The 26398-nt window shown below is 54.4% G+C and overlaps 7 protein-coding genes across 7 annotated transcripts; 2 read left to right on the top strand and 5 right to left on the bottom strand.

Annotated features, from left to right (window-relative positions):
- Positions 1-401: 401 nt before the first annotated feature.
- On the top strand, positions 402-4448 carry sirA (Multidrug resistance protein sirA; the record flags this gene model as incomplete). The annotated part of the gene is made up of 4 exons (XM_032021693.2): positions 402-638; positions 714-4297; positions 4348-4362; positions 4430-4448. 4 exons carry the CDS (start codon positions 402-404, stop codon positions 4446-4448), a joined length of 3855 nt encoding a protein of 1284 aa, XP_031881439.2.
- A 2462-nt stretch (positions 4449-6910) lies between these two features.
- Positions 6911-8961, bottom strand: abfA-0 (Alpha-L-arabinofuranosidase A; the record flags this gene model as incomplete). Its single annotated transcript, XM_032021694.1, has 2 exons — positions 6911-8776; positions 8836-8961. 2 exons carry the CDS (start codon positions 8959-8961, stop codon positions 6911-6913), a joined length of 1992 nt encoding a protein of 663 aa, XP_031881438.1.
- A 1374-nt stretch (positions 8962-10335) lies between these two features.
- Positions 10336-11157, bottom strand: CGGC5_v013298 (uncharacterized protein; the record flags this gene model as incomplete). The annotated part of the gene is made up of 1 exon (XM_032021695.1): positions 10336-11157. The coding sequence occupies one exon, from the start codon at positions 11155-11157 to the stop codon at positions 10336-10338; it is 822 nt and encodes a 273-aa protein (XP_031881430.1).
- A 1440-nt stretch (positions 11158-12597) lies between these two features.
- On the bottom strand, positions 12598-15132 carry ustP-1 (Peptidase S41 family protein ustP; the record flags this gene model as incomplete). Its single annotated transcript, XM_032021696.1, has 4 exons — positions 12598-13608; positions 13661-14343; positions 14398-14793; positions 14928-15132. The coding sequence occupies 4 exons, from the start codon at positions 15130-15132 to the stop codon at positions 12598-12600; spliced, it is 2295 nt and encodes a 764-aa protein (XP_031881440.1).
- Positions 15133-17494: 2362 nt separating this feature from the next.
- CGGC5_v013300 (Fasciclin-like arabinogalactan protein) lies at positions 17495-19148 on the bottom strand (the record flags this gene model as incomplete). Its single annotated transcript, XM_032021697.1, has 3 exons — positions 17495-18532; positions 18750-18794; positions 19008-19148. The coding sequence occupies 3 exons, from the start codon at positions 19146-19148 to the stop codon at positions 17495-17497; spliced, it is 1224 nt and encodes a 407-aa protein (XP_031881429.1).
- Positions 19149-21144: 1996 nt separating this feature from the next.
- On the top strand, positions 21145-22083 carry CGGC5_v013301 (uncharacterized protein; the record flags this gene model as incomplete). Its single annotated transcript, XM_032021698.1, has 1 exon — positions 21145-22083. One exon carries the CDS (start codon positions 21145-21147, stop codon positions 22081-22083), a length of 939 nt encoding a protein of 312 aa, XP_031881435.1.
- A 217-nt stretch (positions 22084-22300) lies between these two features.
- CGGC5_v013302 (Serine/threonine-protein phosphatase 6 regulatory ankyrin repeat subunit C) lies at positions 22301-24425 on the bottom strand (the record flags this gene model as incomplete). Its single annotated transcript, XM_032021699.2, has 4 exons — positions 22301-22657; positions 22714-24026; positions 24078-24280; positions 24385-24425. 4 exons carry the CDS (start codon positions 24423-24425, stop codon positions 22301-22303), a joined length of 1914 nt encoding a protein of 637 aa, XP_031881437.2.
- Between the last annotated feature and the right edge of the window lie 1973 nt (positions 24426-26398).

The following is a 26398-nucleotide window of genomic DNA, read 5'->3' on the forward strand; positions in this document are numbered from 1 at the left end:
GCAAAGCATCCGATGCTAGAAGCAGCGCTGTCCGGACATAGATCACGTGAGGCTTGCTCCGTGGCGGTCAATGAATTAGATTATTAGATTATTTTACGCACATTTGGACTTATCTCGCGACCCGACTGACTGACGGCCAAACACCCCTGTCAATCTGACCAGGCCCTAATCTGTCTCGACTCGGCCAACAGCACTTCACTTCCCGCCGAGCCTCGATTCCATCCTCAGCTGCTGACAAAGAGACCAAGGTTGATTGCTTGATCAGCTCTTGCAGGATTCAAACCGATAGTTCCCGTCCTTTACCGCCTGTTTCGCCGCCATCTTGTCAGTCTCGCGTCGCGTCTTTTCACTTCCTCGACATCAACGAAACTTCCCACCAATGGACATCGACCTAATTTGCAATGACTGAAATAATTGAACCCGTCCCTGACGGCAACTCGGCCAGGCTTGTGGATGTTGTCAAGCACGAACTCCAAGAAGTTGAGCGAGAGATCATCGACCGCCAACTGCATTTTTCACAAGATGAGGAGACACATCTGCTCTCGTTGCTTCTATACGCGTCCAAAGGCGATCTTATTGTCGCAGGCATCAGCACTGTCTTTGCTCTTGCCGCGGGGGCTATTATTCCCGTTCCTCCGGTATGATTTGAACTCAAGCTATGCGAAGGAGGTTGGCTCTTGATGCTCGCCTTGCTAAAACTTGCCTACACACAGATCGTATTTGGTCGCCTCTCCTCCGTCCTGGCTGGCGTCGACAACGAGGGGTCGACAGCCGACACCCAGGCGAGCCGGGTCTTGATCACACAATACTCTCTCTACTTCATCTACCTCGCCGTCGGGTCTCTCTTCGCCTGGTTCATCTCCACGGCGGGATTCTCATATGTCGGATCAAACATCACGCGGCGCGTCAAGGTCCGCTACATGGACGCGGCGCTGCGGCAGAACATGGCCGTCTTCGACGACATCGGCACCGGACACTTGGTCACGCAGCTGAGCGTCGATATGAACCTCATCCAAGAGGCTCTGTCCCAGAAGCTCTCCGTCACCCTGAGCGCCGTGGGCACCCTCGTAGGCACCAACGTCGTCAGCCTCGTCATGTTCTGGAAACTGGCCCTCATACTGACGTGGTCATTCTTTCTGGCGCTGGCCCTCCTCTACATTGGCAAGCTGGTCTCGAGCCGCTTTTCCGGACGTTCTAGTGAGGCCCAGTCTACCGGCAGCACGCTGGCGGAAGAAGCGCTGACCTCGATTCGGAGCACTACGGCGTTGGGACTGCAGAAGCAGATCCTGGATACCTATGTCGAATGCCTCGATGTGGCGAGGCAGGCGGATTTCACGCTCAAAACCCTCATGGGTGTGCTTCTTGCCGTTGTCGTGGCCACTGGTTATTTCAACGTGGCGCTGGCCTTTTGGCAGGGCGCCCGGTTCATGATCGACGCCGAGACATCCTTCATGGCGGTCGTGGCCATCACGCTTGTCACCAAGAGCGCGGCGTTTTGCGTCTTGGGCGTCGCCCAGAACGCCGAGAAGTTCACGTCGGCAATGGCGGCAACCAGGAGGGTTTGCAAAATCCTCAACCGAAAGTCTCCCATTGACTCACTAGGTGATCAAGGAGCCAAGCCCGACGATGTCAGCGTTGAGGGGAACATCGAATTCCGGAACGTGAAGCACGTTTATCCATCTCGGCCGGAGGTGGTCGTGGCACATGATCTCAACATCATGTTCCCCAACGGGAAGAGTACCGCCGTCGTCGGCTCCTCTGGGTCCGGAAAAAGTTCCATCGCCAAACTGATCCTTCGATTCTACGAGCCCGTAGCGGGTGAGATCCTTCTAGACGGCACGCCTATCGAATCGTTGAATGTGAGGTGGCTTCGATCCCGGATACGACTGGTCAGCCAGGAGCCGGTGCTTTTCGACGCGTCCATCTACGAGAACATCAGCCAGGGTTTCGTCGGAACTCGGCTTGATCACTTATCCGCGGACGAGCAACGGAGGAGGGTCGAGGAAGCAGCAGCATCCGCCGGAGCGCACGACTTCATCCAAGCCCTCCCTGCCGGGTATGCAACCCGGGTCGGGGCCGGCGGATCCAAACTCTCAGGCGGCCAGAAACAGCGGGTGGCCATAGCCAGGGCCCTCGTTGCCGATCCCAAGGTATTGATCCTGGACGAGGCGACATCCGCATTGGATGCCGAGACCGAAGCATTGGTGCAGCGAGCACTGGCGGTTTCAAGTGACACCAGGACCACGATCATCATCGCACACCGGCTTTCTACCATTCGCGAGGCCGACAAGATTGTGGTGTTGAAGAGGGGAGCGGTGGCGGAAGAGGGCACTGACTCGGAACTGATGTCCATTCGAGGCGCGTACTTTCATCTGGTGGAGGCCCAGAGATTGTCAGGAGGCTCCGAGAGTGCAGAAGAAGCGGAGCTTGAGCACGATACTTCGATTATCACACGCGAGCCGCCATCAGAGAAGGACGAATCTGCCGAGACAAAGGAGACTTTTGACGCATCGTCGCCTTCGCTGTCTTCCGACTCCACCGCCGAAAGGACTTCGGCGCCGTACTCTCTCTGGTCTGTGGCCAAGTTCGTCATGCAGCTCAACGCAAAAGAGTGGAAGTACATCGTCCTCGGTCTCGTCTTCTCCATCATCGCCGGTCTTGAGGAGCCAGCATCAGCCATTCTCTTCGGCAAAGCCGTCGTGGCCATCGCGCGACCCCTGGACGCCGATATCACGCCGCAGATACTGTCCGACTCGGCCTTCTGGGCCTGGATGTTCTTCGTCCTCGCCTTCGTCATGATGATCGCCTTCAGCATCCAAGGATCCGTGTTCGCGTACTGCTCGGAGCATCTGATCCACCGCGCTCGCAGTCTCGCGATGGCACACGTCCTGCGCCAGGAGATGGCCTTCTTCGACGACGCGGCGCACTCGGGTCCGGCCTTGGCCAGCTTCCTGTCCACTGAGGCGGCCGACCTAGCAGGTATCAGCGGCGGCACGCTCGGCCTGATCCTCATTGCCGTGGCGACGTTGGTCTCGTCTCTGGCGGTCGGTCTCGCGTTCGGGTGGAAGCTGGCGCTTGTGTGTTGGTCCATCACGCCTGTGCTCATCGGGAGCGGATTCGCCGGTGTTTGGGCGGTTGGGGAATTCGAGCGGCGGAACGAGATGCACACCCGGGCATCGGCTGCCTATGCCGGGGAGATGATTGGGGCCATCCAGACCGTGGCGTCTCTCACGATGGAAGTAAAGGTTCTGGACGAGTACAGGCGGACGCTCGCCCTGTCGCGGAGGGACGGCTTCAAGGCGGCGTTGCAAGCCTCCGCGGTTCTCGCCTTCGCCCGAGCCGGCGTCATCGCCTGTATGGCCCTGGGTTTCTGGTACGGGGGTATGCTGATCGTGAATGGCGAGTACTCGCTTCTGGCCTTCGTCGTGGTCTACTCGTCCATCATCACGAGCGCCTACTCCGCCGGCATCGTCTTCTCGTTCACCCCCGACCTCGCCAAGGCGCAAAGGTCCGCGGCTGGTCTTCAAGGTCTCCTCGAGCGCCGGTCCGCCATAGATCCGGAATCCGCGGACGGGGAGAGGATCGAGAAGCCGCTGGGCCGCGTGGAGTTTCGCGATGTATCGTTTGCTTATCCCGGCCAAGCACGGCATTCGGCGTTGAGGAATGTCTCTTTGACGGTGCCGGCAGGGGCAACGATCGCACTCGTGGGGCACACAGGGTCGGGGAAAAGCACCATCGTCTCGCTGCTCCAACGCTTCTACGATCCCACAGAAGGATCCATTCTCTTAGACGGCCGGCCCATCGCTTCGCTGAACGTGGCCGAATATCGCAGTTTGATCGGGCTCGTGAGCCAAGAACCGACCCTGCTGCAGGGATCGATCGGGATGAATCTTGTGGCGGGATGTCGACGGACAGACATCACCGATGCCGAGATCGAGGAGGCGTGTAGAAAGGCCAACATCCTGGACTTTGTCAACTCTCTGCCGGATGGTTTCAACACGGTGGTCGGCAGTCGAGGTAGCCAGTTGAGCGGCGGGCAGAAACAACGCCTCGCCATCGCCCGAGCCCTGGTCAGGAAGCCCGCCCTTCTTGTCCTCGATGAAGCCACTTCGGCCATCGATTCCACGTCTGAGTTGCTGATCCAAGAAGCGCTGGCGGGAGCGGCGGCTGGCTGCACGACCATCGTGATTGCCCACCGCCTGAGCACCATTCAAAACGCCGACGTTATCTATGTTGTCGAAAAGGGACGGATTGTAGAGTACGGCACGCATTCTCAGCTGGTGCAGAAGAGGGACAGGTATTACAGATTGTTTGAGACGGGTCTTGGTAACTAGTATCATTACTTAGGTATATCATGTTCCGGTACTTGTTCAGCACAACCCCTTTTTCATCCTCCTCGTCGATATTCTTACTGCTTTGACACGTGTAGGTGGCCAGCTCGATATTGAGCCAAACATGCCTGACTACTTTCCTTTGCTCCGGTTTGACCATCCTGTTCAAGTCCTCTAGACAGGATACCGGCAGCTTGAGTCGTCGAAATTTGTCTTTCGCCATCGCTGCTCGCCATTCTTTGAAAACTGAAGCGTAGATAAACTGCCCAGACGTGTGAGGAGCAAGTTCTTCCAAGATGTTCCATCGGAGCTCCAGTGGGAGATAATCCTAGTCTCCTGGTTTTGGAGGGGCGTTCTCGGTATTTGAGAGCGACATGACAGCAGGCGAAGTGGGTTGCCGAACAATGCGAGAGGTGTCCAATCTCTGGGGAACTCCAAAAGGCTTGGTTGTTATTCTGGATTGATGTCGGGTTGTGAAAGAGTTTGCCGATAGTGTTTGTACGTTCGGTAATCAGGCAAAAGACGCAAGACGATGTTGTGACGTTGTAAGAGTGGGACAAAGTCGGAAGAGGGAGAAATCAACCGTGGGACTGTGGGAATGGCTGAATAATTCAATATCCAAGCGCAGCGCCTTCTGGATTGACAATGAAGTTAGAGAGCAAGAGAAGGTGCCCTGCTCGATTTAATCCAAGCGGAGCGCCTTGACCTTCCTGGATCGACAATCAAGCTGGAGCGTAAAAGAAGGGAACCTTCTTTGAAGTAACTGTCAAAGGATGCATGCTAGAAGTCTTGGCTGCATATTGGGCGTTGAGGTCCATCGTCCATTCGTCGATTGCCACAGTCGCAACTTTCTCCCTATCTGTCTCTTGCCTACATATGTAGCCCATATAGGGACAGCATTCCGGACCTTGAGGGATTTAAGATCCAATGGGTGTACGTCGACATAGAAATCTTTCCCAGGATACGACCTTTAGTAGTAGCAATGGGTTCTTCTCATAAGTTAGTCGTAGAGATGCTTCTATGTTCTAAGGAGTTTGAATGACGTTTCGATATTCGGAATCCATGATGGGAGACTTTTGCGTTCGTCACGCTCCTGTACAGTGACCATAAGAACTGGCCATGCAAGTTTACATACTTAGACGAAGTACGATAAGATACCAATTGCGACTCCATCTAATGAAAGACTGTAGTCAGGCATCATTTGGTCTCCAGGTCAATCGGACGGGATTCCCAATAGCGCAAAGACCTTATCACGGGGATCTTTGCCAGCACAGTCGCTCGTTTCGACCCATGAGGGACCAAAGATCATGCTTCGCGTGCAAAGGCGGCTTTACCCTTCTCACCATCCATGCATCTTCAGGCGATAGTTCCAGGAGTTTCCGTGGCCAGCCCCAGATAGACAAGGACACCAGAAGCACCCGAGTAAATTTCTGGCATCAGAGCGACTTGAGAAGTCCATCATTCTGATTGCCACATACTGCATCAATCCAAAGGGTGCGTTGCATAAGCTTGTCGTTTCGAGACCAAACACTGCGGAGAGCTTGTTCCCAATTCCGCGTAATTGGGACAACGTCCCAGAATGGACCAATATACATACATGGCTCTGCATCTTTGAGAGTCCCCAGAAGCGTCAGCTCAGGTGTAAGAAAGCGCTTCGTAGTACAATCGTTCTGTGCCGAGCTGGACGATTCGGAAGTTCCCATGGAGTATAATATCGCATTCACAGGGGGTGATATCGACGATCCGAATGCTTCGAGGAGGGAGTATGGAATAAAAGCTTTTGTATCTGACATTATGGATGGCGTTGCAAGGTGGCGGGGTGAATCTTAATTCGTCGACACTATTAAAACAAGATTAGTATGGTCTTGCTGCGCTAACATAAGAGTTTCAATGATAATCTGAGATAATCACCTCGCATTGCGGACCGGACAACCAGCATCAATGTGGCCGATTCGGATATTTTCATCTTGCTCCATTTCGTCATTCTCATCATAGTTCACACATTTTAGCTATATGAAATAACGGCGTTACTAAAACAGGGGGCGAGGAAAGCAAATATTATCATAATTATAGATGCTGTTATCTAATAGCAGAACAGCGCAATAAGTCTAGCACTATAAAAGGCCACCCACAACAATTATCAAGGGCTTTAAGCAAGTCTCACTATGCCATCTAAGTATAGTTCCCATGATATAGATATTTAAATTATCTTAAAAAATAATAAACGACGCAGATAGTGTGCGAGATCATCATAAGGATTTAGACATCAAAGAGGGAAAAGGGCTTAGGAAAGCAGAGGTCTTGAGTGCTGCGGGGTTCAAGAGTAAGCAGAAACGATATGGCTTTGCAAAGGCATAAACTGCGCCTTGTAAATGGTCAGAGAATTTCAAAATCTGGCGACTACGTTAATATAACACAGCGGCACAGAGGCTCCATTTCCGTCAGGCTGCATAGTTTCCCGTCTTTCATGGACCCACAATGATGCGCAGCATTTTACCAAGTCTCGGCGATCTGAGTGGAAGAAACATTGATTTTATTCAGCAGACTACGATGCTTTTATGGCCAGTCTTTCCAACCGCTTAGGCGATAAACGGCATCACAATACCCCTCAGTATCTTGGCCTCGGCAGCAACATCCGTATCTAACACAGCAACACTCAACTCGGGAAGCGTGAAGTTGAACGCACCATCCTCATTCGCAGTCAAGACCAGAGTCTGCGTGTCGACAATGTTCACGCCAGAGTGAGGGTCGTTGTAAGCGAACGGGTCTCCGCTGGGGTTGGTCAACACAGTCAGAGACGCCTTAGTGCCAGCCTCAACACCCTCGAATTTGACGGTGACGGGCACGTCCTCGCTGTTGGTAGTGTTGTAGGCAGCGCCCTTCCAGATGAAGTTGCCCTTGGCCTCGTTCTTGCCAGCAACGTAGTAGACGGGGCCGAAGTCGGCAGAGGCCTCGAGGGTGTGCGAGAGAGGGTGGCCGGCGAACATCTCCCAGACGTACCAGCTGGTGGAGCGGGTGGTCAACTTGGGGTCGGCGGCGAACTGGACAATGGTGACGGCCCACTGCCAGCGGTTCATGTTGCGGAGGACGGGGGCGTAGAAGGTTCCCGGAACGCGGTCGGCGTTTCGCTCGTAGCCGATGAGAGAGACGGCCTCGCCGACGGTGCCGATCCACCAGGGGAAGGGCATCAGGTCGCCGTCCCATCCGGTGCCGCCATTGGGGTGGGTGGCGGCGACTTCACCAACAATGTGGCCAATATCGTTGTCGAAGCGGTCGAACTCCTCGACAAGGGCATCGGGAGTGCGGTAGGGGTGGTAGTCACCGATGCCCGGGGCGGGAATGTCGAAGCCATCGCCGTCAGTGGTCGCGCCGGAGGAGATGACGGTGATGTCGGGGTACTTGGCCTTGATGGCCTCCATGAACATGGGGAAGCGGTACTCCTTGTAGGAAGTCCAGCCACCGGGGTAGCCAGCAAGCCAGTCCTCGTTACCGATCTCGACCATCTGCAAGTCGAACGGCTCGGGGTGTCCGAGCTCAGCACGCTTGGCTCCCCAGGTAGAGTCAACGGGGCCGCGGATAAACTCAATCTGGTTCAGGGCATCATCAATGAAGGGCTGGAGATCCTCCTTGGGAGTAACATCGCCGTTGAGAGCGAGGCCGGCCCAGACGCCGATGACGACAGTAAGACCCATGTCCTCAGCCCACTCGAGGTACTCCATGAGACCAAGGCCGTGAGTCTGCTGGTAGTTCCAGACACCCTGGAAACCAGGACGATCCTTGAGAGGGCCAAGGGTGTCCTTCCAGTCCCAGTAAGTCTTGTTGTCAATGCCCTCGAGCATGTTTCCGCCAGGGAAGCGGAGCAGGCTAGGGTGGAGCTCAGCAAGAGCCTCGGCAATGTCGACACGCAGACCGTTCTTGCGGTCCTTGTACGTGGGAGGGAACAAGCTGATCAGGTTGAAGTCCAGCGAGCCGTCGGCAGCGCCCGCGGGGTCAAAGGTAATGGCGAAGGTGTTGTTGCTGTTGGGAGCATCCTTGCTGGGAGTGAGCTCGACAGCGTGCTCAACCCATTCGTCGGCTGTGGACTTGGACTCGATCTCGACGGAGCCGAAGACGTCGTTGTTGAGAGCCGACTTGAGGGAGGCGGTGAAGACACCGTCGTAGGCACCCTTCACCCAGAAGGAGCCGGTGTACTTCTGTTGTCTGACGTCCATGCCCCAGTAGCCATCGTTCTCGAGACCGATCGAGCCGGAGCCGTTGCCGCCGGCGACGTTGACGGAGACGGGGAGGGCGGCGGAGAGGGGCTCGCTCAAATTCTTCAGGGTGAGCACAGCGCCGTTGATAGAATGCCAACCGTCTAGGGAGACAGGGAATCTGTCGCTGTACTGGAAAGCGCGGTTGCGGACCAACTCGGCGTAGATACCGCCATCACCTGAGTTATTGATATCCTAGTAAATACTCAGTAAGCTACGTGTATCAGTGAGGTAGCAGGAAATAGGATACAAACCTCGTGAAGGAATCCATACTGGTGACCACTAGTAGCGTTGCCGCCGGTGGCCTTGACGGTGATGTCGACAGCAGCAGCCGAAACGGCGTAGGTAGCGGCCAGAATGGCCGACTTCAGCGACACCATTTTGCTTCCCGATTGCTTGCGATTGAGGGTGCAATGACGCGAAGGTGTCGAACCAGGCCCAAGGCGATTAGCCGCTGTCAGGGACAGGCGATGGTTTTATACCAGCGTCGACCACGGTGACCAACAATGAGCTCATCCCCCGCTCGAATCACCGGACTCACAATGGATACCAATTGAACTGTCCCATTCAATGCGACCGGCAGACCCAAGCATCTGGGGCCGAGACACGTGACAGCGCTCATTTCGCGAGCGTGTCGGCTCATTTGGAAGATGTTCACCCCGCATCCCTCTAACCCATGTCACACTCCGCAGTTGTTTGTCCGCCCAGACGGGAGAAACAATATCGTGAGCGTCGCATGTCGGTGGCTTCAGTCCCGAGATGGAGAGCTCGAGGAAAGCTTGGCATTGCGGAGTGCGCGGTCGGCTCGGTTGACCTTTCGCGTGTTCATGAACCAGCAGCAGGGGTACGGCCGGTATCAACGTCGGGATTGGATGGTGGGAAAGCTCACAAAGAGAAATACTGTTACATCGGCCGGGCGAAGTGGTGATGTCGAAGCTCGGTCGCGTCAACAGAGGCGGACTTTTGGTCCCAATTTCTTCCTGTCAATGTGGGGAAAGCTGGAGAAACCAGGAACAGCTCAGATGAAGAGACACAAAATGAGGGGAAGTTGGAGAAACGAAGGGAGCATCCGGGCTTGAAGCCGGGATATCCCCCGGACCCACTGCGTCACTACCGGATTCCGAGGGACGGATGGAGAGCTCTCATTCGAGCGCATCGAGGAAGAATATCGGGTCATCTTCATTTTGCCGCCCAAAGACGCGTGGGGACTCTGCCCATGTGCGCATCCAACCTTACCTGTTCCTTGCGTTGAATCGAACAGCACGGCAGGCATCGCGGATGGTCGATGGCACCTTCGACTCATGCTGCTCGGTCTCGACATCGCCATCCATGTCTCAACCCCGCAGCGGATGAATAGCGTTGAAATCGGGTTGGCCCGCTTCGATTTGATCAGCGATAGAGCTCTTGGCCAGCCACATGCCGAACGCTTTGCGGCGTGAGAAGTTCGCGTTGATGCAAGGGCCAGTGGATTGAATGAAGTGAATGTTTTTCACTGAAGCTTGGCTTCTAACATCATTGGATGTTGGATAGCAGACTCTTTGTCACAGGCCCGCTTCCAAATGGACCTGCATCCAATTTGATGTGTCGTCGCAAGTGCTTTTAGTCACGTTTCCCGGGTCGTGCCGGAACAAATGGCACACCTGTCCGAGTTGGAGGAAGAATGTCTAATGATGTAGAAAATGGTTACTTCTATTCTGGTATCATCAGCATTGCTTTCTTCCTAACCGTCTAGGAATACAGCGAAATCTTGTTGATCATCTGCTCAACTGCTGTCGATAGACATTCAACTCAATGACCGACCACACACGCGCGATCTTGCCTTCATGCAACTGGTACATGACGTTCTCGTGAAACTTGACCGAATTCCCATTGGGCTTCGCTCCTCCCCATTCACGGACTGGGGTCCCAGTGAACTCCAGCCGTGCCGCAATCTGCTGCGTCTCCTCGTCGACGAGTAACTCCTCGATATGGAAGTGCAGGTTTTGAATAGCGTTCTGGCTATCGCTGATGAGTGGGATGTACTCAGTCATTGTCAGCCTACGGCCGTTATGTTCCAGCTCAGGCTGACAAAAGCGTTCAAAGTCAGGCTCCATCGTCTTCTCGTTGATGCTGGTGATGTAAGCCTTGTACAGCTCTTTCAAATCCAATTCATCGTGTCTAGAACAGAGGTCTCCGATAAGTGTTGGTGTTCTAGGGACTGCAGAACGTTGTGACTCGGAGCCGGCTTCGTCTCGGAGAGATTGCCATCTTGCCATACGACTGTCGACGAACCATGCGAAGATTATCTCTTGAAACTCGGGTGCGGAGTCGGGCGAGCCAGCGCAGTTGATGTAACGCGCAGCAACAGCATTGCTGCTGGTGTCGACAATGATCGTGTCTAGCTTCCTGTGCATTTTCATGCCTGGTGAGAGGGAATTACTCTCGCAGGCGAAGAATACCGTCGCGGACATGGACTGGCCATTGCAGTCGATAATGGGCTGGACTCTGCGTTCAACTTCATCCCAGTCTTGCTCATCCAGGTGCTGAATGAGCGAGCGGAAGACCGACTCAACACCTGTAGCAGACGTTGAAGTCATGGTAAGCGCGGGGTATGAAAGACAGTGCGGGGCAAGCCGGGTTCGACAGCCGCGGAGGATATATCTTGTGCCTCTGGTATAATCGAAGAAAGGCTTACGGGGACTTCTCAGGATGTTTGTGAGATCTTCGCAGACGCCAGGCCAGTCTATGCCATTTCTAGAACATCCCCAGGTAGCGTAAGATGACTAAACTTCCTGAGCACCAGGCGGGACATCGGGCGGGGCGGCCGGCTTTGGTCCCGGTTGGCGGGGAAGCGGCCGAGCTGTCGTCAATTGGGATGCGGATCATTCTGTCGCAAAAAAAATCCTTTAGAAGACTGCGGCGGACCGCTGTAAAAACGCAGTTAATAATGGGCGCGACTACCTGAATATTACTTGAACCATAGCTCACGACGTTCTTCAGAGCCGCCAATTCATAAGAGAACCTTTGGTGCAGCCCACGTCGGTAAATACCTCTGCTTGTCAATGCGAATGTTGACTGCAAGCTGGGCTTCTTCATGTTTTCAATTCCAGGTGCCCATCATAGGTAAGTAAGTAGTGATTTTTGTCATATATTTGTCAACCGATGCGCAAGATCTTCGGCCCGGGGTATCGAGTCCTCTCAAACGCCACATGGGTATCGCACCGCCTGAGACAATCTACCGTGGGAGGATCCCTCGATTCGCGATATCATCTGATATCTGAGATGCCCTCATCCTGCCGTCTCTGATCGGATCTCCCCCGGAAGGTTCGTGGTAGTCCGAGAAGGAAGTCCAGAGTGCCTGGTCATAGAACGCTGGATATCCCACACCGTTCATCATCGGAAACCTAGATCAGGTAATTGGAATTCCACTGGCCGAAGATCGTGAATCCATCCTAGACATTCTCTGCGATCTCGAACTTTGATTTTCCACACCGAGAGATTTGGACGTACAAAAGCAATTCTCGCATTTTTCCGTTCAGCGACATAGGATACTATTTCACACAAGTAGAAAAATAATCAGTCATTAGAGGTAGAATCGATTCATTGTACCAACCCAGCCATCCCCGTCCACTCACCAGGGTTGTCATCTATGGCGAACCAGTACGCCCCCCCTCCATACTAAACTCCAAATAGGCTTTCCGAATATCCGAATCAAATAGTAGAAAGTAGACAATAGAAAGTATAAAAAATAGTAATGCTTATTGCCTCAAAGTAGAAACCCCTCCCACTCCTTCATCCCATCACCAGCCCTTAACTCTCAAGGATCCCGCTCCCGGCTTCCCGGCACGACTCGGTTGTCCGACCCCCACAAAGCAGGCTCCTGAGGGCCCGAAGCTGTGGTTTGGGTTCAGTACCTCTCCCGCCTTTTTTCTGAAGCATTCGCGAGAGTTTCACCGTTGAAACGGCAGTTCTCTGATGCAACGCTGTTATTTTCAAAATCGCTATTTTCCAAAACCAAATTCCATTGCTCAGGAAATCTATAGGCTCAACAACGCAACCGTGAGTGTCGCAATGAGAAGTGCTAGTCTCAGCGCAGAGACAGAGACACCGTCTGTGGAAGCCGCGCTCATTGGCATGCCGGTGTTGTTGCGGCTCTGCTTGAAGAACGGATCCAGCGTTGTGGTCTTGTTGACGGGGTAGATGCTGTTGGCGACGCAGAACTGTGTGGGGTTGTTCCATGTTGCGTCGACGGCACGCTTCCACGCCACCACGGGTTGGGTGAGCATCTCCTTGGTGTAGAAGATGCGGCAGTTGGCCGGCTCCCACAGGAACTGCAGGGGTGTCTTGGCATCTGACATGGAGAAGGCGTTCTTGCCGTTGACAGCGCCGGCAGACTTGGGGGTGGTGGCACGCTTGATGGCGTAGCCCTTGGCCAGTTCGCCGACGTCGCTGTTCATGACTTCCTCTTTCTTATCCTTGGGAGCGAGAGCAAGGATAGCCTTCGCATCAGAGGTGAGGTCGTTGAAGGAGAAGACCTGGGCACCCTCAACACCGGCGATAGACTGCATGATGCCTGACAGAGGACGTCCTCCGATGACGGTGGTCTTGATGCCCATTTGCAGGATCATCAGGTACGAGAAGATGGTGCAGGTTGAGCCGCAAGTTCCATCAGTGAACAAAAGGACGTTCTCGGGAGCAAACACGCGAGGGGGCGGGTTGGCTTTGTTACCGACACCAGTCAGGTTGAATGACGGGTCAGTCTGGTTGAGCGGGGCCTCTTGGTAGGCGGTGAAGGTATCGCCATTCAGAGAGACGGGAGCCAGGATCTGGTCAACCGTCGTGAAGGCCTGCTCATCAGGAGTGAAGACCTGGCCAGGCAGCAGGTTGGTAATGACAGCGCTGCTGGCGAGAGCCTCAAGGGCACCCTTCTCCTCAGGACTGCTTGGCGTGAAGTTGGCAGGGATGGCATTTGCCAGGCGAGACATCATGTTCATGCTGTCTGAGAGACGCAGGTTGTTGGCTTGGAAGCGGTCAACCTCCGGGAACAGCTTTGATGAGGCGTTAGTGAGATTCACGCATTTTGGGAAACATCATACGAACCTGGGCGAACAGCTCAAAGCCAGCAACAACGAAACCACCACCGTTGGCAGCGACATCAACGACGAGCCTCTTCTTTCCGGCCTTCTTGCTCTCAGCGAGGAACTTGGCGACGGTGTCCTGGAAGTTGGTGAGGTACTCAGTGGCGTCAATCGCATCAGGGGGCGCGAAGGACGTCACAGAGAGAACAGCAACATCCTCATAACCAGTGCCGTTGAGGAAGTACCCAGAGGTGGTGTTGGCACCGCTGTCACGTACAACAGGGTACGGGTAACCTTCAATGGTCGGCTTGGGCGGAGGCGGCGGCGAGCTGGTCTTGGGTGCATCAGGCTTGGTCCCGTTGGCAGGGGTCTTGTTGGCATCCGGGTTGCAGAACTTGTTATAGAAGTCCTCGCCGTTGTTCACGTTGGTGAAGTTTGCTCCGGCACGGATGAGTGCAAAGCTGTCCTCAGACTTCTCCTCGCCATTGTCGTAGGTGATGGTCACTTTCGGGCCCTGGAACGCCAGAGATGCTGCGATGAGAGGGACCGCTTCCTTAAAGGCGTAGGACTTGAAGTTCGCGTTCCATTGAGAGTCGGGGTCCTGGTAACCGCTGAACTTCAGGTTCAGGTCCTCGAGCAAAGTCGCGGCGTCGCGGCCGTTAATCCTGATGATGGCGGGAGGTGTAGAGTTGTTCTCGAGTTGTCCTACAAGGATTAGCAACTGTAAAATGCCACCTTAGCCGCCTAACGCTAACTTACCCATGTGATACAGTTTTGGCACCTCAATACCATCTCGAGACACTGAAACAATGTCGCTTGCAAGCGTGTTACGGAAGCTGAAGCCCTTGAAGATATCCCCGCGGAAGGCGAAGTGACCGTCGTGGGCAGACGCGAAAAGCTGGAAAATCTCAAGCTGGAAATCGTACTCGCTCTTGTAGCCTCCAGCAGCCGCCTTCTCGCCAATTTTTGAAAGACCGCCCTCGATGTCGGTGGGCGGAAGCATGTATGATGCGGGAGGGTTCTTGAGCCAGGATAGCGTGCTCTGCCATTGGACGTACGCCTTTAAGCTCTTGATGAGATCCTTGGCCGGTCCAGGCTTGTTCGGGACAGACTGAAGGCAGTCAAAAGCGGTTTGCGCGTTAACTTTCGGTGTCGCTATTGAGGGAATTGTTAGTTACTTTGCACGTTGAAAGCGAGTTGAATAGCTCAAAGTCTTTTCCTGGCCCACACCTAATCCTCCCTGAAGATCATGACGACACCAAAACCCAACAGAAGACGAGATCACGTACCCTTAGGGCTGGCCTGGAGGAATTGCTGAATCTGGGGCTGGATCTGTCCACAGGCACCGCTGCCGTTTCCAGTACCACCGGTAGGAGGCTGTGTCTGCGTTGGCGTCGTGCTCGTCGGGGTCGAGTTCGTCGGAGTCCCAGGCGGGGCTTGTGGGCGCGCCATCGCCGCAGCGGCGTACGCCACCGTCCACCAAATGAATCTCATGTTGTCGGCGACCGGTCTCTATGTTCGTATGCGTATGTACGTGTGTGAATCTTTCCTCCCGTCTAAAATGACGAATGTGATGTCTCCGCTTCTTTGTTTCTGTTGAAATCGAAACAACTTCGAGAAAAGAGGGAGAGTAAAGGAAAGAATAGCACAGCTATCCGCGAGGCCAGCTCAAGAAGTCTCGAGAACGAGACAAATCAAAGAGGAAAGGAAAGTATATGGGGCCTTTGACGGACAGTTCGCCGAAGCCTGGGAGGGGGAAAGACTTCTAAAAGAGCGCTCTGTCATGTGCCCTGACAGCAGTAGATGGGGTTTTAATGACCTGCATTGTCCCTCCCTCATACTTTCCCGTCTGGTTCGAAGCCGACACGGAAGTGTCCAAACTCCAGCCCAAAAACACCATGTCGGACCCGCTCGCTCTCGTTCTTCTTGGCGGCTGTATGGTGTGCTTGCTACCGCCAAGGGAGGGCGTGGTCGTCTGTCGGGCAGCCGATAACCTCAGCTACGGCCAGAGTTGCTTGCTCCCAAATCATGAAGCCATCATGAAACACGACAACCCTCACATCTTCAGATAAGCATCCGCGCATCCTTGGGCGGCGCCGGCTGCAGATTTAAACTCGGACGCTCAGCCGGGAAGACCCCTGTCGCATGAAAAGGCCGCCCTGTCCCCTAGCGTCTTATCCTCCCTCGACTAACCTACCGGCGGGACAGTTTAGGGTGCAGAGACTCATGGCTTGCATTGAGTGCTAGGTAATCGAGGCTGGATGACCCTACACACGGCACTGTCAATAGCCTAGCCTCCGCCCCTAGTGCACACTCTGTAGGGTGGACTCTGCCCTCTTGGTGGTCTCTTGATCTGGGGACCGAGAGACCCGTCGAGATGGCCTTGGCGGTTGATTGGGTTGATGTTTCGGTGCAATCGGGGGATTGTGTCTGAAGAATGTGATTGTGAAGAGGGCTCATCCCACAACATGTCCCACCAGAAACGATTTATCTAATTATGATACTTCCGCCGGCCATCTACCGGCTGGGCGAGAGGCCCTAGAGTCAGAGTCACCGTACCGTAGCATCCTCTCCGTGTCGAGTCGCCCATTTGTCCCCGCACTCTGGCCCCAAGCCATCACCTCATGAACACTTTCGTCCCACTCTCCAGTCATGTTTCTCTTCTGGTCTGTTCTCTCTTGTCACTCTCTCTCCGCAGTCTATCAGATCACACAGCCAGCAGACGGCCGGTGAAGCTTTCTCGCTGCCTCCCCCTTGGCTCTGCCTTGGCAGCCTTTCCCTGCTGTAGCAGATCTGCCGGAGGAAACGCATTCCGCACCAGTAACACAGAGACTGACTCTGGGCTGCGAGATCTTGTGTAGCATGCTACAAGGAACGACTCGCGTGTCTCTGGCTTCTAGCCCCCTGTGTCGGACTCTCCCGGCGCTAGAGTTGGCTCTGTCTTGGGTCCCTGTTTGACTTGGCCCAGCATCGCCTGACTCCATTTCACAGCCCTATCGCTCGCTGATCAACAGTGATGAGCAGCGAGCGAGAAGATCATTTTGAGCTTGACGAGAATCCCCCGACCGAGACTCTCGCCACCAGTGTGTGCACGGATAAAGGTGTCAAATTTCAGTCGAGTCTCATGAAGCGCAGCCCAGGCCAGTAAAACCCCAAGACCAGTAAACTAACTCCGCGGCAGCTGTCCGTTTCCGCGCGCCCTCTGGACACTCTGCGCGCGCTGCTCCCTCACCTACAACCCTTTTCCCCGCCCCCGGCGGGAGAAGCCTTACTTTGCATCTGCGTGAATCTCCCTCACCAAGCCGCCAGAGTTCGAGGAAGGGGGCTATTGGTGCGAAACTCTAGTCGCGTCGTACGATAAGGCGCAGAATTCGATTGGCGATGCCAAGTGAGATGTTTGCTGATCGTTCGTCACTTTTTAAGCCTATCTCCCATGCCTGTAGTAGAATAGGGGAGAGAAGCAGAAGCCGAACCACACCCAACATCAGCAAACGCAGAAGCGAACACGAAAGAGGGCTGCAGATCATGGAGATCAAATGGGGAAAGAAACCAACAGTCGACAAAACTAAACAAGGCTACCATCGAAGCCAGCTCTCAAATCATGCACGGGTATCTCAGCTTCCGTCCGCTCTCGGTCCCTTCCCGCGGCACAGCGGCACACGCACAACGCAGAAACACAGTCCGCCCTCGCCCCCCCGCCCTCCTTTTTGCATCTGCCAGCAGCAGCACCACCACCACCAGCAATCGATCAGCCATGTGAGCAGCATAGTCGACTTGAGCCTCTCGCCCGAACTATCCCATGAACCATCTCGACATTACATCTTTCTTCCCTGCCCCCGATGTTACCCCGTCCGCCTCAGACGACGACACCCATGGCCTCCATCCCCAACACACCCACAGCCAACCCCAACCCCACGCCTGCAGCGGCAAGGCCACCAGTGCATCGCGCCGCGGCCACACCTCCGGTGCTCGAGCTGGGACTGACTCCTCCAGTCGCCGTCCCTCCGGCCCCACCCCTGGCGCTGCCCGTGACGGGACAGTCCGTGGTGCACGGGAGGGCGGAGACGAATGGCGTCGGTGCCGCGGTGCCTGTTTCCGCGGTGCCTGTGACGGTGAAGACGGGCGCTTGTGTTACTGCGGTCACGTTGGGCGTCGTGTTGTTGGAGTTGACGTTGAGCACCGCGTCAAGAATCTGGATGACGCCGTTGGCGATGAGGATGTCCGTCTGAATGACGCGCGCCGAGTCGACGAAGATGTCGTTGTTGTACAGCGTCACGCTGAGGTTCCTCCCATTGACCCCCGTCTGAAGTTTCGCTCCACTCATCAGGGCCGATTTGCCGTACACCGTCGAAGGCACAATGTGATATTGCAGCACCCGGCGGAGATCTTCCTTGCTCATCGCGGACACGGTGCCCGCAATCTGCTGAAAGGCGGCATTCCGCGGCGCAAAGATGGTGACATTCTGCGTCTCGGCGAACTCAGTCACCAGGTCGGTCGCGTACAGCGCTCCCAGGAACGACGTCAGATCAGTATACGCATCGCGCGCAGTCTTTTCAATGCGAGCCGGCGGGACCATCAAGCTGTCAATAATCTGAACATATCCGCCATCGAATTCGATGTCCGTCTCGACGGCCGTCGTGCGCTGGGCCACCCCCGACGTCACGACCACCTCGCCATTGGGCCCTTTGGTCACCAGCACACTCTGCCCGCCCGTGACATTCGAGTACCGCTCGTCCGTGAGCAGGGTGGATTCGATGGACGAGTTGCCCGGGAACAAGGCGTCGAAGGCGATTTTGGCGTTGATGATGCCGTACTGGAGCGCGACGGGGATGCCGTCCTTGTCGGAGTCCCAGCCCTGGCCCTTGGTGTAGGCCTGGTCGCTCGGCGCGAGGATCTGGCGTTCGTCAGAAGATGTGTCCCGAGAAAATCAAAACTAGGGATGTTTTGTTCGCGCTGCATGAAGGGCTTGCACGATGAGGCCCCATCGGTTCGTCTAAGCGTGACAGGGCGAAGGGAGAGAGGGTAATGCCGCTGTCGCTAGGTGCATCGCCAAAGCTCTTCGTGCAGGTTTGACAGCTGAAGGGGTCTGATTGGGATGCAAAATAACGTACCGTGACGCCGGATTTGGGCAGCTTCGAGAAGATTTCGCTGTTTCCCTGTTGCCTCGAGTCAGTCACCCAGCTGTTTTTGGCCCTTCTCGAGGCTTGAAACATCGTGGTGGAGTGGATTTGGGGATCTGAGTGTCGCCTGCGCATGCGCATTATGCGACCCTCAAGCCTCTCTATATCAAAGAGCGCTCCCGCACTGGCTAGTGATGATGCAGCAGGCTCTGAGAGCCCGCTGGCTGTGCTTTCTTGCTTTCTTCTCACCTTGACAAGATCGCGAAAAGTCGTGAGATTGGCCTGCTTCGCGAGGACGTCCTCCAATTTTTGGCCCGCGACGGCGGACGCGCCAAGCATGACTGACAGCGTCGTAGCCCACAGGGCCCAAGATGGCGGCCTGATCATCATCGTCGTCCTTTTTGCTCCTTCGTCCCAGCGGTTGAATGATTAGAGTTGTGTTCTCGAACGCGGAAACGCACAATGTTGCGCAGGATTGGCAGATGCAGCCCACTTCAACGGGGGCGAGCGAGCGGGTTTTGACGGTCACAACGTCCGTCAATGATGCTATTCCGTACAACGTGAAGCAAACACGGTCCAAATGGAGACTCGACCATCAGCCGTTGGAAGGCCCGATCAGGAGGCAAGGGGGGGCAAAACAACCCGAAGAGGAAGAAGGACGAGAAGTTTCTCTGTCAAAACGGCGAGGCCATGGGCGCGTGAGGCAGGGCAGGGCGCCATTATGAAGCTGCGCGATTGTTCTTTCACCCTTCCATTCCATTCCCGTCTGACGGCGATTTCGGGCCTGGAACTCGGACGCGGTGGTGTGTGGGCACCTAGCACCGTGGCGTCCTACGAGAGGACCTGCAGGCGTGGGTTGCATTGGGATCGCGGACAATTCAGCCCGCCTGTTTGCACCATGTCCTTGAGGAGCGGGCAGCTTCGTGGCGTTGAGTGGTTGCAACCCCCCATGCTGTTTTTGGGCGAGGAAATTGCAGTCAGGGGGCGTTCATGAAAGGCTTTGACCTCGTGCCCCGACGATTAGAAGTGGTGGCGTTGGGGAGTTTGTAGAGTTAACTAATCTGGATCGTTTCACACGTGCGCGCGATCTTTTGGTCTTCAGCTTTAAAGGCAGCCATGGGAACACTTGGAACATCGCGAGCAGCTCCATCGCAAGACATCGCCGACGAACAAGGTAAACGCGACAGACCAGAGATTGCAATGTTTGGGGGTGGCGTGTGTTGGTCATCTTTTAGCTCCATCTTCTGTGCCTGGCGCTAGAACCAACATGGCACCTCGTTCTGTCCTGCATGCGCCGAGACGAGCCAGGGTCCAGGAGACGGTTTGTTCATTTGGTCCTTTTTAGCCGACTACGATGCAAAGGTGCCTGGATGATTTCCGGTCGGCCTGCGGGAGATCATCTGGGGTCCGGAGTCAGCGCCTTGAGTCTTTGCTCTGCAAATATGGGTGGTACGGCGACTTAATTGCGTCTTAGGAGTTCCAGAATCGCCGAAGAATAAAGTCTCGGTCCCCATCCCCCAGCCGTTCGAGCTGTCAACCGGGATGTCCTGAGTAAGCCCCAGGCGGATTTCCCATGTGCAGGGCCGCTCCCCCACTGCAGCAAGCCCTGGCTGTTCGAGGCTTCGAAACTGGCGACGGCATGGGCGCATGTCGTGGCACCGGTAAGCTGCCAAGCCAATATCCCCTGCAGGCTATCGATGATTCCATTCCAGGCATCAGCGATGCGACCCAACGGGGAAGAGTCTTGGGGAAGGCTTTTCCAGCGTCGGCACTCAATGTCTCGGCCGCCATTCCGGTCTAGGTGGGGCTCTTCTGCCGACCGACTTCTCCGTAGACTCCGTGACTGACCCACACTTCGGCCCGGCATTGCAAGCGGTGACCGGCAAATGATCCTTCCACCGTTCTCAAGCCGTGTAAACGAATAACATTGCTCCAAAGCAGCACCGACCGTTAGATGCATGAATAATTCGGTCAGCTTACCGTCCGAGCGACTGTTAAAGATAGCAAAATTCTATGCAGCCTACACGAGGAATAGAGTATGCAGGATTAGGTTTCCGAAAAGAATAATGGCTGGATTGCAAGCCACACTCAGAAATCCTCCATACGAGGAAAAGACCCAATGATAACGCGAGTCGCCGTGTTTCCGCATTATGAGGCTGCCAAAATGTCAAACGACGCTTGCTAGATCAATGCCGGGCCTTCCTTCACAGGAGCCGCCTGCCAGCGTGTCTAGCTGGGCTATATCTAGATGTGGTCTTCAGCCTTCGTGCGATCGTCTCCTGAAGTTGCAATGTCCGGTATACCTTTGATATGTGTGCTGCCTGTCCGGCTGCCTGTCCGACTCCTGCGAAATTCGAGCCACCAGACGACCTAGTTCCTGAACAGCATGTCGCCGAGGGATCCCATTCTGGTCCCGAGGACCAACCCGGTCGAATGTGAGGTTATTCCGATCGCGTCCATGTCGAGTGGCGGTTCCTACGAGAGCCCTCCGTCCTATCGCTGGACAATGGGTCAGCCGACGGACAAGTTGCTTCCGTCATCACAGCCGCCCCGATACGCGCCCGACAACACTCGCTCCGAATCAGTCTCCGGCAGCTCAACGTCCAACGGCGCAATTGCAGATTCCGACACGGTCAAAATGCCACCGGCGCTGCGGACCTGGGGCCCGATTTCGCCATGGCCCGAGTTCCGCATCTTTTCGCCCGACAAGAAACACAGCTATGCCGCCTACCGCGCCGGGACATTTAGCGGGAAGCGAGGGACAATCACGATACGCGATGGTGCCACCGACGGCCATGACACCTTGGTGACAGTCGGCAAATCGCCCGGAATGAGTTTCATGCGATCCATTATCGTCACAGTCGAGGCTCGCCCGGAACTTCACCAGGAGCAGTTCACCACGACCATGAGCAGCGGCAGCATGTTCGTCAGCTCCCGTCAGCGGTGGATCTTTGAGATACCCATCGTGACCAACGGCGAGCTTACCTGGGAGCGGTTCAGGTGGAACTTCACGGGCGGCAAGACGATCAAGGACACTGTCGGATGTACCTGGGGCTACCAGCTGGTCTGGCTGCCCCGGCCGACGACGCTGCCTGGAATCCGGACTGGTGACGGGGCGCCTCTTAAGCCTCAGGGGACGGGCCCTCAGAGGCCGGCGCAAGCCACCGGCAGAGGAGAGATTGTGGCCGTCATCTCGATGTGTCTTGCATGCTGCTCGGCGGAGCCTTACAGGTTCAAGTTCTTCGGGACAGGTCTTCGGGGAACTCTAGGTGAGAAGTTTGAAGTTGTGGCGGTCGCGACGGGGTTCTGGCTTTGCACTCGTTGAGGGGCTTTGGGTACGGACATCACGCACAACGGTGGCGCCGGCGCTCGTTTTATTGGTAAATAATGTTTTATACAAAGGCCTTCTAGATACCAGCGAACTTCTGCAGAGGTCCTGCAATGCGTTCATCACACATGTAGCCAGTAATCTTTCTTTAACCTAAACTTGCTTTGGGCAACACGGTAATCCAACCCCGCAGGTAGTTCTCGCCGCTTATATGTCATCGATTGTTCGCAGAGGCCAAGAAGTGTTTGATGTACGGCTCGGGATCGATGGGATCTTCGCGGCCATCTATCCACAATGGTTGCATTCTTCCCACCCAATCAGTAAGAAAGCCTGTGCGAATTTCAACGATGTCGAGCAGTGTGCAAAGCAATGAGACACGTTTGGAATACCAGGCTTCTCGAGCGAATGTCTCGAACTGGGACGTTTGTCCGTGGTGATACTCGTGCTCCATCCACAAGACGTAATCGCAAACCGAGCTCTTGACGGTCGGCTCTGGGTTTCGGGCCCGGTCTGTATTAGTAAATACATTGAAATTGAAGCAATCGTTCTTGTAGTCAATTTCGTGCATTTTCTGTATCTTGGATTAGCCTCGGTGTTTACGATTTCAAGTATGAGCGCTATAATTACTCTTCTTGGGCGCTTGTGCGGTTTTGTTTTTGCGGCCTTCAGGCTGGCTTTTGGAATTGAGTCTCGAAGTAGGGTGAACCAACAGTTAAGGAGAGCTTCGTATTCCTCCTCGTCTCTGTGGTCGATGTCACTGTTCAGAATGTCCGTGAATTCCTGCTCCTCGTCCATGATTTCTACAATGTCATCTCCGGACTTCTTTGACTTAAAGATGAGTCGAAGGGGGGATTCGTCGAGTTCAAGCTCGCAACAGACATGGGTCATGTCCAGATCCTTGTGTGTCTCTTCTCGAATGAAGGACAAAACAAGCTCTCTCGCAACTTCGACACCTCGATGTTCTTGATAAAGAATGAGCCACTCCAATGACCATATGGGAAATCGAAAGCCACATCCAAAATGATCCCTACGACCCTTTTTCGTTGTGGCAGTGAGGCAGCCTGTCGGTGAGCACGGGCATCTGCAACGATCTCTGACTAGAACGTTCGCATTGCCTGCAAGCAAGACCCTCATGAGGTCCATTGTCAACCGTGTTTGATTGAAGTCGCTAACTTGTAGGCCCCTCAGCGCGTGCCCAATTACTGTGCGATGCTGATTGTCTTCGAGGTTGACAGCAGCTCCAAGCTCTAAGAGTCTGGAGGTCAAGGCGACGTCTTTATGCTTCACGGCGTTGATGAGAGCATGTTGGCCAAGGCTGTTGACGTGGTTGATCATGGTGAACCCATTATCGACCAAGGCTTCCAACTCGGACGGGGTTTTGATGTCGTGGGCAAGGCAGTTGTTCTTTACGTTTATTCCATCGTACATGAAGTTGACGTCTTCACACAAAGCTAGCAGGTGCCTAAGAGAGATCGGACTGTCGTAAAGGAGACCCGGAAATGCCAGCTGAGCATTGATTGTTGCTGCCCGTACCCAGGACTCTGCGACTTCTTTCGTGGTGGATTGTTTAACGACCAAAAGAAGATTGTAGATCAGACCCCAATTGCGTCTTGCCATAGCATAGTCAAAGAACGTGCGATTTTCTCGACTGTCTACGATATCTAAGTCGGCATGGGAGTTGATGAGAATATAGAGAGCATCATCTTTGTCAGCCGCTGCTGCATACATCAGTGGCGTTATGCCATAGTTGTCGAGAGCATTCACATCGTGTCCCGATCCTACCAGGGCGGTCAGGTTCTCGGGATTGTAGACTGCGAGGTGAAGTGGGGTTTGGCCAAGAAAGTTCTTCTGATCTGGTTTGGAGCACTCAATCCATTTCTTGACCGACTCTGGTGATCCAAACAACACGGCCTCATGAAGGGGTGTCATGCCGGCGAAACCTGACATAAGTTAGCGAGCTCTCAACGACTGCTGAACGGTTGGTAGCGAACCCTGGTTATCCTTGGAAAGCAGGCTTATGTACTCGACAAAGAAAGGATCAGGCGTGGATTCCTCGGATATCCAATTTGACGAGCAAGGTTCTGGCCATGCCTGAGCTTCCACCTCTCCAGCGTCGAAATCAAGGTCGATCAGCGTCTCGAGGAGGTAGAGGTGCGGTCCTTCCCCAATCCATTTCGCGCATCTTGTGAGGAATCTACGTCCAAGTTTTGTCAGTTTCAGACGTTGAGTAGTGCATTTCGGTGCTCCGCCCAAATTGACTTCTCTATTAGGTATGTGTAAATGTGATGGTTTGCTTACCCGGGATGCATGCTGCCTTGTACCATGCCCAAGTCGCCCATGAGCAGTTGCAAAAGTCCAAGCTGTCTCCGGGTGGCGAACCCGCCCCATGGACAACGTACAAGCTCCTATCCAAATGTTCAGCAAAAGGTGGTCGCCAAATAAAGCGCAATGTAAGACTTACTTCGATATAGGACTTTCCAGCCGGATTCACGTGGTACCGAAAGCTTGGGTCACTTTGATAGAGATGTATCAGACGACTCCGAGCATCTTCGTATTTGATCGCCCCGTTCTGGCACCTCCAAATGACCTCAAATCCTGGAGACGTGTAGGGGACGGTGCAGTCAGTCTGGAGACTGAACGACGGTGAAAAGGACCCCAATCCGCTGAGAAAGTGGACCTTTATCACAACAGATCGATGGATGCCAAGTTGCGTCAGAGCCAATCGAATGTTCACACCGTACTTCGCTGCATTACATTCTTCCACGTTGCATGTCTGAAAGATCCCCATGAGGCTGTAGTCGAGTGCCCAAAAGCGCCCGGAGGCCTTCTCTGAGTGATGGCATTGACAGCAACAAGATCTTGATAAGCAGTCTTGGCGGTATTTCAATTTCTGGCGGTTGATTGCTTGATGTGTGTTCGCGACGTCAATGGCCTGGTTCGACAACGGAGCGTCAGATTCTGGTAGCTCTGGTCCCAGCTCTAAAGACTCATTGGTCGATCCGAGAGCGGCTGTCTGGGTGGAGGATTCCGAAGAGGGGCTTTCTGTGCCTTCCGAAGAGGGGCTTTGGAGGCACAGATGTCTGACTTGTACTGATTGAAGCAATCTGTGTCAGGTATCAGTCATCTGGCAGCTGGGGGCATGAACAGACGGCTCCTACAAACTTAGATTTATCTTGGCTGAATCGATTTCCCTCTGTAGCGCTACGAGATCTTCCTTCAGATGACGAAAGATCCACAGTTTCGACACCGATGTTCCACCCATTTTGGGGCGTTCGATGATCCTTGTTATCAGCCTTTCAAGACTCTGGAGGACTCGACTGCAGCTTCGCTGGCAATGAGCGTGAGCCTGGTCGTCACAGTCTGTGACATCGTCGACCGATTGCATGAGACAAACCATGAATCTCAGTTCACTTAACAGAAAGTCCACCTCATTGTGAGCTTCCTTTACAATCTGGCGGATGTCGCGAAGCTTATCGATCCCGCTGCTAATTTGTACTAGCAGAGGTGCGAGGCCTAAGACGATGCCGACGATCTCAGCCATATTGCCAGATGGTGCTTGCGGGAAATGATGGAGAGTGGGTCGAGTGAAGTCTGCCCGAACACTTGGGCGTTCACTGTCAGCGAAATGCAGACTACAATTCTCAGGCTCCAACAAGTTGCTTTAAAAGTTGGACGGCAGCAGGCTTGGCGCCCTACGGAACCCAGCGCTTCTTTTCTCGTATGATAAGGCTCCCGGGGTTGTTGGCCAACCAAGTGTCATCAGGCTGTTGGCTGGCTGTGCCTATCCGCCGAGCTTTCAAGCAAGTCGAGTCCTTCGCAAATCTCAGGCTCCCGTGTTTCTGTGGTGCAAAAGGCCTACACAAGCCGGGTGAGATCCGGTTTTGTGTGTTTGGCTGAACCAGATGCAGCGGTGATAGGTATCAGACCCGTGAAAGGGACGCACGTCATGGTAGCGTCAATTGGTCGGGACAGACCAAATTGATAAGCAGTGCTTTAGTGTACCTTTGGCTATTCCATTCACGCAAGTATCTTGGAACATGATGGTGGCAATTTGAGGGATCTTCTCATTATACAATTTGCCGCTTAATAAGACTCTGACATTATCTGATCAAACGGTCTGCAGATGTCGTACTGCCAATCCAGTGAGGCTGCACTAATGATGATAAGCCCCGCCCTAATGTATGATTCACACCCTCGTTTCTGCAACTTACCCAGAGTAAGGCGTATTTAAAGTAAGGCGACCAATGGCACATGGATACGTTCAAAACGCGTCACGTTCATGCCTCAAGATATGCAAGCCAACGTATTATGA

This window comes from Colletotrichum fructicola (assembly GCF_000319635.2).
Source record: "Colletotrichum fructicola Nara gc5 chromosome Unknown KSG_Nara_v1_contig08, whole genome shotgun sequence".
NCBI classification, from domain to species: domain Eukaryota; kingdom Fungi; phylum Ascomycota; class Sordariomycetes; order Glomerellales; family Glomerellaceae; genus Colletotrichum; species Colletotrichum fructicola.